Source organism: Coloeus monedula (assembly GCF_965178545.1).
Source record: "Coloeus monedula genome assembly, chromosome: 2".
NCBI lineage: Eukaryota > Metazoa > Chordata > Aves > Passeriformes > Corvidae > Coloeus > Coloeus monedula.
The window spans coordinates 23879037-23889612 of record NC_138782.1 but is presented as its reverse complement, the minus strand read 5'-3'; the positions used below and the strand labels follow the sequence as shown (position 1 = coordinate 23889612).

At 36.0% G+C, this 10576-nt stretch overlaps 1 protein-coding gene across 1 annotated transcript in view; it reads right to left on the bottom strand.

Moving 5' to 3' along the window:
- Positions 1 to 10576, bottom strand: part of USH2A (usherin) — a gene marked incomplete at its 5' end in the record, with an annotated part of 385998 nt that overhangs the window by 182756 nt on the left and 192666 nt on the right. The window contains 2 exons of the mRNA XM_082300920.1: positions 1342 to 1504; positions 5222 to 5373. Of these exons, the coding sequence (XP_082157046.1) occupies positions 1342 to 1504; positions 5222 to 5373 (315 nt within the window). The remainder of the gene's footprint in view (positions 1 to 1341; positions 1505 to 5221; positions 5374 to 10576) is intronic.

Genomic DNA, 10576 nt, shown 5'->3' with positions numbered 1-10576 from the left:
CTTCACAGCAGAATACATCAAAGCCTTCATTGCATAAAAAAGGGACACAACAGCCTTTGTGAGGGGTCAGCTGAGACTGCCTACCACGCGTTACCCTCCTCAATGAACGTGTTTCTCCAAAGAGTGCACAAACAAGTTCATTTATAAACTACTTCACAGAGGACAGCAATTACAGCAGCTATGTTCTCTTCAGCACCAATACTGGAAGCAACAAATAGGTCTCATTCTGAGCAGAAAAGAAGAGGTGAGTTACGAAGTCATCAGCGATTAGATTCTCTATCTGTTACTGCCTTTACAATACTGATTAAATTTGCGTAGAGTACATAGAAGGATTAAATGTCATCCAAACATTATTTTCAACCACAATTTCATATTATACTCATAAGAAAACATTTTTATAGTTGCCCAATGTCAATCATGCTGTTTAAAGTGCACTAAAAATTAATGACAACATTGTTAGGTATAATTCATAAACATTACTTGTGTACAATATTTTATTATTTATTATACCTTAGAGCACACTTAATAGCTCAAATTGACATATTAAATGCTCATACTCATTTTGTGAACATTCATTTTTATTCACTGCCCAAGTATTTTACATTTATATAATTAGAGGACATGGCATTCTACTTTCAACTAAAAAATACGCACATTTTGTAATACATTTGGAAAAAATGTCCATTTACCTTCTTTAGTGCCTTAGCCTTTTACACAGGCATGACATAGCTAACTCTGCCTGCTCTGATTTAGCAACATTTTAACCCAAGACAATATTGCTATGTTGAAGTTTAAAAGACATAAGAAAAAAAGAAACAACCCAGAACATAAACCAGTGGAAGCCAAAGAGCAACCTGCAATACAGTACGACTTAATAAAGAACTCCTACTTGTCAGGTTTTTTTATCACATGTTGAGTCTGTTTATGATATAGAAATAAAGAGTTGGGTTTCCTTCCCTTTCTTCTTCAAATTATACCCATGATCAACCATATTATGAACAGCTCTCATGAGTGGCCTATATAAGCAAACCAACTGAAATTTTGTGAGTATAGCTTCCTTATCTGAGTGAAGGTGGCAAGATAAGACACAGTGCGTATATCTAGAGACTAAATGAGTGCAGTGAGCTTATCTTTATTTGCCAATTTATGTGTTTGTACAAATGTAAAGCACCATAAATCAAACCAGCAGTTCTTAAGAATAAAATTGATAATGCTAAAACAATCAACAGCATGGGGAGAAAAAAACAAAAGTAGAAAAAAATTTAGTGCTAAAGGATTTTTTTTTAAAATAAATGGAGTATCAAAGTTATCATTACACTTATTATAAAGGGAAAATTATACCTTGATCAGCATAGAAGAGACCAGAGACAAGGACTGTGTAGGTCAGTTTTCCGTTAGGTTTATTTGGGGCAAGCCATTTTAGTTGAACTTCTTTGGACCCACCAACAGTAGTAAATACATCAACCATTCCCTCAGGGGGAGCTTCCATGGTCCGAGCTTCTACCTGTAAATGCAACAGGAGATGGAAGTTTGGTGCCATAGCCACAGAGATGAGAGATGCAAAGTTTAAAGAAAAGGTGTTTATCAATCAAAAAAAAAGTAACTAACATTGTCAGTGTCCCAATTTTTAACCATGCTGCTGTCCCTTCATCTACATTTGTTTGAAGCTGTCCAGCAACTAACCTATTTTAAATAGAGACTCCTGTAAGGAACAGGAAATAAATACTGGAAAAGAATGAGAGAGTATTTTTTTGAAAACACCATTGCACCTCATGTGGATGTATGATCTCAGTGTAAGGAAAGGAAACAGCAATAGTAGACCATGTGACTTTCTACATTTAAAAAGCAACTGCAAGGACCATGCATTTAAACACTGTAGTAAATTATTACAGATATTTGATAGAAAAAAATCCTTTGTGGAATATTTTCTGCTCCCTGAATTAACTTCTACATTCACCTAATAAAATAAAGTTGCAACAAAAAGTAAATCTTTAAGAGAAAATAAAATGTGAAAGAGCTGGATAATGTACTGAACATGAAATATTTGTGATATAAGTAAATAAATACCTATTCAATATTCTAGAAATTTAGTATTGAAATTTCCTAACTTGTAGTCAACATTCAGTGCTATGGAACAAAATTTGCTATTATGTTATTTATGGCAACAAGTTTGTTTCTCATACATTATTTATTTGGTGTTTTCTAAGATATAAGATGGTTTCACACCTTTGTAAGAGCCTCTCAGCTGCAGGTTCATGGGAGTGCTAATAAATGCTATTTTTAATCTGCCACACCTGCTCTGTCATCTAAATAACCAAACATATTTTCTCTGTCCTTGAAACATGAATGCTGTACTTTTTAGCATGTAAAGATTGGAAAGCTTATTGTTTACACGTGGCAGACTACATCGTTGATGTGCATCAATACCTCCACATGTGCTGCTATATTTCTAGACTCTTTTATATTTAAAATAAGCCATAAGTTGCAGTGAAGTCAACAGGATAAAGTAAATGCTGAAAGATAAACAAATACTTCATAGATTTATTGGATCAGTGCCACATTGATTATTTGGGTATTTCAGTCAAAAACATCCTTATGTAAGGATTAGACTAAGCTGTGCTTTCTAAACAAAATAATTTCCAGTAAAGTGCTGCTAAATGCAGGTACTCCAATCAGAAACATCAGAAATGTGAAAAATTAGTAACAATTATGTTTTTCTACTGAAGAGGATTCAAAAAATCTTTAAATAATATAAATTTGTAGCAATCTGTATCACGTCCTAAGCAGTTGTAACAGCTGTATTATGTCTTTAGCTTTTTGTTATGTGCTATAAAAACATATGGCACAGAAAACCTTCTTCATACTTATTTTTCTGAATATTACTTTTTACACAGTTCTGTGTTACTTTCAGATGTGTTTATTAATAACTTAAATAACAAAGACTCTGCTATAATAAAACTGACGCCAAATCATAGGATAGGCATAATAATGTTGGGAAAAGTACTAGCATACATTTAACTAAAACCAGAAATTTAAGTTTAATAGCAGTGGGTTGAGGTGAGAAATATTCAGTGTTGAACAGTTCTGTTTATTTATATGACATTTACAGGAGCTAACACATTTCAAGACTAGCATAATTTTAGTTCTCCTGAATTTCTCTAAAGAATCTATCAGAAGTTACACTAGTCCTTAATAATCCATTTTTTTCCCTCTTTAGAAACAAAACACCCAAACGATTAGGACAGACAAAAGCAGTATCTTGCATCTAATAGGCAGAGATCTAAAATACAGCTTTTCTCAATTTACATGTTAGCAATTTCCATCTCACTTGAAAATAAATCACAGTCACAGAAAAAAAAAGGTCAAATAAAAACTACCTAAGCCAAATTAAAAAAAAAAATTTTGAAATAGAAAAACAGCTAATGCTCTCATAACTAATTAAGATCTTCAGAGCCACCTTCAGGAACATAAGGTGGACAAATTCCATATTTAGGGGAATGTCACATGATGTTCCTTAATCGATTAGGGCACATTAAGTACAAGAGCAGCAACAAAAATAGCTGGAAGCGTATCAGTTTACTGCTGGGAGATGTTTCGCATACTATTTAGAGCAGAGGCAAAACATTAGGTTTCTTTTTTTTAATTTTCTTTTTTTAAGTGTTGGAGTTACTCTGTAATTGATATGAAAATCTTTTTTAAAAAATCAAATAAAGATCCAGTGCTTTAACTTCCTGGCAGCACTTAGGTGAGCCGAAATCAAGATGTACTTCAATTCCTCTGATTAGAGATGGATCACTGGCTTTGGAAAACAGTTTGTGTACTGATCATGGGATGCAGATGAATATCAGCTACAGCAACCCCTTTGAATTGTTCCAAAAGCCAAGTTATCAGTCTGTAGTTCAGTGGAAATGTGAAAAGAAGACTACTAAAAATATTTTTTTAAACCCTAACTACTGGTGCTCTGTTCTATCCTTTTGATGCCTATTTGATAGGCCAGTAGTACTGAAAACATACATGTTTCATCTGTATGCAAAGTTTGGTAAGCACTTGTCTTAAACATCACCACCAACACAATGGATTAGGTTATTGCACATCAAGTACCTTAAAACAAGGTTTGCTTTTGGGGTATATGTGAAGCTGTAAAAAATGTACAAGAAAAACTGGCAAAAAGCCATTCAAGCTTTTAAGAGTAAATATTCTTCAAAGTAGAGCAAGCTATAAAATGTTTAATGGTTATAAAGTCTAGTTGTCTTCTGCAGATAGACAATGTTACTGGCACTTGAATGAAAGCAATCTTGGAAATAATACTGCAAATGTGACTAACAAATTATATAATAAAAATAAAACCTGGAAGTTCTTTCCTGATACAAAATAAATTGCGATGGAAAAAATAGAAAGAATAACAAAAAAACCTCCCAAATCTTTCTCTTTTTGCTTCCTTTAAACCCATTTTAAAAGTCTACAAATAAATCTGAATTAAATAAAATGTTAAATCCCAGAAAAAACACAGGCTTCTTTTTCAGTTATGCTTGAAAACAAAACCAAGCACAGCAGATATGATTCTAGTTATTCATCAGCTACAGTACTATGAAATCATACTAGATTTATCAGTTCAGCTGTATGTCTAAAAACCTTTAACAAAATAAAAAAGCCTCTGAAGGTCTGCTTTTCACATGTCAAATTTAATATTCCTGTATTCTCAAATGCTGAAAAAATGGGGTGTTATACAAGACTGTTAAAATCTGTCCAGTATAATATTTTGTTCGCATACTTGCATTCAAAAGATTTATGAATTACCATATTTTCCTTACTCCTGTTGCCACTTCTGGCTTCTGCATTTCTCAAATTAACTTTAGTCCTTTCAGTCCGGCAGCTAGAAATTTGTCCATTACTGGAACAGTAACTCTTTCTTTATATACATCCTTATAAATCTGGTTAAAGCACACCTGCACCTTTCAAACATATTAACTCCATTTAATCTCAATAATGTGTGTTTCAGCCTCTGTTTTTGCCTTTCTTCACTGTACCTATGTTCTGCTTTGGAATGCTGCCTAACAATGACCTATTGAATCTTTAGCAGCTCTTAAACAGGTTTTTTTTTTAAATGTCACATTTTGCCAGATGGGTTAGTACTGCCCAGAGTGAATCATCACCATTTACTCTGATATTCACTGTCATCTGACATTTATTAGACTCCCAGAATGTAAATTAAGGTACTCACCAGTGGACCCAAAGCACAACCTTTTGCAGTACATGCCTGGACTCTGAAGGAATGCAGACTCCAAGGAGCAAGCCCATAAGCATAACAACTTAGCTGTGATGAATTTTGCAGCAGAACACCGTCCATATACAATCCATAGCTAGTAATCATACCTATAAAACAATGTGAGAGCACTCAATATCTAAAAGCTACAGAGTTTAGAAGAACACTAATGCTACAGACATCCAGGCAGTAGTAGTAGTAGAAGTAGTAGTATTTCAAACTGTTTACAATTGAGCAGATACTGTTTAGCATGACTGAGCATGCAAAACTCAAAAAAACCACACTCTTCCATCTCTAACTGTTGAAAATCTCACAAGTGGACTGCATCTCTTAAAACAATTACACTGTTCCAAAGACTACCCCTTAACAAACTTGTTTCTGAATGGCAGCCAACATCACCTTGGAACGAGGAAAACTGAGGCAATTCTGTTTCACAGCCTACTCTGCATATGGCTTTTCAAACAAGACATGAAAAACCATCTCACATCTTAACAGCTTTAGACTTAGAAACAAAATCTCCAATATATTTGAAATGTGGAAGGACAACTCAGGGCAGTGCTGCAACTGCAATAAATCAGTAACAAGTAATTTTGTCCCACAAGCCACCTTTTTGATACTCATTCTTTATGATAACTAAATCAGATTTTTGGCATTTTTCCAATAAAATACATACTTCATTAATTTGGGGTAGGAGTGGAGTCGTTGGAAAATTTTACCCACTTTTCTGAATGAAACCACAATATAGTAATGATTACTGTTTCCTTCTCAATATGCTGTAGAAAAATTCCTGAAGTAAACTACTCCTTGCCTATTCAATCTACTGAAAGAAAAGATATTTGAGAACTCAAACATTAGCAAGATTTTCAGACAGAGGAAAGAATGGTCCTTCTTGTATAACTGGCTAATACTAACTAAAAAATTGCAAGTGATTGCTTATCTCGTTTATAAGGAATTCTAAAACTCTGCTCTTCCAAAGGTGCATGGTAGGATAACAAATCCTGTACAGAGTTTTGAATTTAATGAACTTCATTTTACAGATTTGCTTAGACTTTGGAAATTGAGCTTGCAAAGGAGCACTTTTTCTCAGGGCTATTCCTCCATCTCTTTCACTTCTAAATATTATCCCTTCTTAAAAGTTATTTCAATGAGAAATCTTAAGGCAAGTAAACACAAAGTTATAGGATTAATTTGAAGTGATTTTTGTTCAGAGAATGCCTTCTAATCTTTCCATTACAGAAAATAACTTTTATTGTAAAAATATAGCTCCTTTCAGCATTCCTTCCTTAAAACTTAATTTTTTGAAACTAGGAAGATTCAGTTTGAAATTGAAAAAAAATTTCCCCTATACTAAATGAAAAACTGCTTTGTAAATAAAAGTGTACACCCAACTGCTTCAGCTGAGCTTCGAAGAGTTCTACTTCAGCAGATTTATAAGCTAAACCAATGCAGAGTTGAGTACGGTGAAGTGATTCACACACTCCTCAAATCTTTTCTCTTCTAGAAAAGTGAGAAGCTAAACTCAAATCAGACAGCAGAGATGTGTGTAGGAGGAGGTCCTGGAAAATCTCACACTATCAATCTTACCATATTTGACAGGCTTCCTAAAGCAAAAATCCCTTTTGGTTCTGTGTCTAGTTGCTTGTGAAGCAGTAACATAAATGGATATTTTTCCTACATTAAATAAACAAATTTTATTTATATATGGGTATATACTTTAAAATATTTTATTTCTCTCAGAGGAAAAGTGAGAATGCTGGCATTAAGGATATGTTTTACAGGGGAAAAATGCCAAACACTGGGATACTCTAAGCACCTACTATACCTGTAGCACTAATCCCTTTAAAGTATTGTAGAATAGAATCATAGAATTACTTGTGCTGGAAGGGACCAACAAGGATCATCCAAGTCCAGCCCCTGACCCTGCACAGGACAACCCCAAAAATCAAACCACACGCCTGACAGCATCATCCAAACACTTCTTGAACTCTGTCAGGCTGGTGCTGTGACCACTTCTCTGGGAAGCCTGTTCCTGTGTCTGAACATCCTCCGGGTGAGGAACTTTTTCCTCGTATCCAACCTAAACCTCCCCTGAGACAGCTTTATGCCATTCCCTTGGGTCCGGTCACTGGTCACCAGAGAGCACAGATCAGTGCCTCACAAATCATCATTAATTCCTTTCATACTTATGGTAACAGCATGAATCATAATGAGGTCATTTGGCATCAATGTTTTAAGGAGTGCCTAAAGCCATAGCACTGTGCTGCATCTACACTTGAGGAGCAGCTTGCTCCTCAACACTGAGCTCTTGTTAGTTCTCCCACTACTGTCAGAGAACAACCATCTCTAAAAACCTGATCCATTTTACTTCATTTTACTTCTGCCTTTGCCTTGTAGGACACTGATGGAGAAAACTACAGTATGAAAAGAAAGAAAAAAAAGTACATTTCAGAAGAAAAGGACTAATAGTCCATTTTTGAGATGTGAAGCCATTTTTCTAAATTAGGCAATAGTTATTTTTGACCATGGATAAATAACTTTGCCTCCTATTTCACCAGTATAGGTTTCCAAAGCATATAGAGAAAAAGTTCAAAGTTGGCCCAAAGTTAACAAACTTCTTGAGACTTGCTAGATATTACTGAAGTTTACCATGCATAAAATATTTAAGACTATAGGACATTTTTGTGATTTACAAGGCTTCCTGAGCAACATGTGGTCACCATGAAAAGATGCAGTTTCTTCATAATTACGAAGTCTAGGCAGCTAGGTCAAATCTTGATTGCACTGAAGCCAAAATCTCTATTGTCTCTAGTACAATTATGTTTCACTTTTGAGAAGAAATCCAAGACTGCAAATTAAACTTAAACTGAAGAAAGCTATCCAGTCTTTCTTTTCCTTCCTCCTTTCCCCTCTCTGGGTGAGGCCATATAATGTGTCAATGATATTCAAGACACTAAAGAGGTTTTGAATCCAAAGTACTACAAGGACTTTACTCATAAGGTGCAATCTACAGGTCAAATCTTAAGCAAACCTACTTTTACCTACATCAATTTCACTGACTACAAACACCAGTCATCTCTCATAAGCACAAGGATTTGCAGGAACAAGTACTGGCTTAGTTCGCTGAATAATTTTATAAATTAGTTTTTACTATATCTGATATTTCCCATAAAAATTCCACTGGCCTTGGAATATACAGCTTAGATTTAGACTAGGTTTTATCTATGACGTGTACACAAAGTGATGTTTTTGAGAATTGACCATCTAAGGAAAATTTTCACTGGCAAATTTTCAAGGATTTTAAAAGAGCAGATTTCAAACTATATGGCAGGATTATAATGGATGTGCTCTGAAGAAGAGGTCATTATTTATTAAGAATAATGAAAGGTCAAAACAGAATATCTGATGGCACATGATTTCACAAGCCTCTCCATTCATTGCCCTCATCTAAATAGCCAATCTTACTTATACTATCTACTCTCTACCTACACATGTGTAGAGTGGCAGAATCTGGGCCATGCCCCATCAACCATTTTATTGTTGGATTGAAAATAAGACAAAATAAAACGTCCCTATTTCAGATATATTCAACATGCCATCTTCCAAAAGTCTGGTTTTTACTTGGTATATAAATGGTATTTCTGAAGCAACTTTCAACAAAGAATTAGGTGCATAATTTCCCATTTTTCTATGAAATAATTTTTTTCCTCAAAACAATGTAAATAGGCCTTAAATTTAACAAAAAACGGTAGCCCCAAAGTTCAAAACCCACATCTGGATAACGTGAGCTCAGATGTTCCTGTACCTCAAAGCCTGTTTCCCTTCACTATGCCATCTTTATGAAGAAGCCATGTAGCCTTTAATCCTGTTTGCCACCTTTGGCCTCAAGGGTAGCATATTAATTCTCCTTAACTTTTTTTGCAATTCACAGCAAGCAGCTGGACCCCATATATACCACGAGAGCGTAGCAAAGGCTGTGCTGTCCAAGCCCCAGCCAGCCCACACACCCATTAGAAGCTGATAAGCCTCCTCAGCCCATGGAAATAAACAGTAGCATCTGTCATGCAGTAGCAGACGAAAGGAGGCAGGAGAGAAAGGAATGGCCCCAGAGATCTAATAAGGAGATGACAATCTATGATATACAAATCTTTGCAATTCTGACGTTTCCACCTGAAACAAAGCCAAGCTCAGTATTTTTGAAAAGCACTACTTATGCCTAGCAGCCTGAAACACACCAAGTTTGAATCAATTCAGTTCAAAGCAGGAAATAGTTTCTGTGTTTTTGAAAGAAAGAAAAAAACAAAACAGAAAAATCAAGAATGCACCAGTAGAATGCTGAAGTAAGAAAATTTTAGGGGACGGACCTAAGTACCTTCTGCTAGTCTTTTTCAAATTTTAGTCTTCTCAACTATAATATTTTTCAGCCTCTTACACAGTTTTAAAACAATGACACAGAGAGTGACTATAAAAGACGTGGCCACGAGGCAGCCCAAAAGATGTGTTGAGAATGAGCAAAACAAAGTCACTGAACAATGCAAACCTTCCTGATTGAGCACTTGCTCAGTCAAAAGTTTTAGAGTTTATTTGCTGTTGGGGGTTTTTAAAATTCTTTTCAAGGAAATGGGGAAAGGATGGAAATAGAAAATTGGACAATGAGAAAACATGTTATTAGATAAATCATAGAATCATTTAGGTTGGAAAGGACCTTGAAGGTCATTGAGCCCAACTGTTAACCCAGCACTGCTAAATCCACCACTAAACCATGCCCCAAAGTGCCACATCTATGCATCTTCTAAATACCTTCAGGGATGGTGACTCAACTACTTTCCTGGGCAGCCTGTTCCAATCCTTGGGAACCCTTTCCATGAAGAATTTTTTTCCTTATACACAATCTAAACCTCCCTGGCACAACTTGAGACCATTTCCTCTTGTCCTACTGCTTGTTACCTGGGAGAAGAGACCAACGCTGACCTGGCTGCACCCTCCTTTCAGGAGGTTTTAGAGAGTGATAAGGTCTCCCCTGAGCCTCCTTTTCTCCAGGCTAAACACCCCCAGCTCCCTCAGCTGCTCCTCATCAGACTTGTGCTCCAGACCTTTCCCCAGCTCTGCTGCCCTTCTCCGGACTTGCTCCAGCCCCTCAATGCCTTTCTTGCAGTGAGGGGCCCAGAACTGGACACAGGATTCAAGGGGTGGCCTCACCAGTGCCCAGTACAGAGGATAATCCCTGCCCTGGTCCTGCTGGCCACACTATTGCTGATACAGGCCAGAATGCCACTGGCCTTCTTGGCCCCCTGGGCACGCATCAGCTCAATTCAG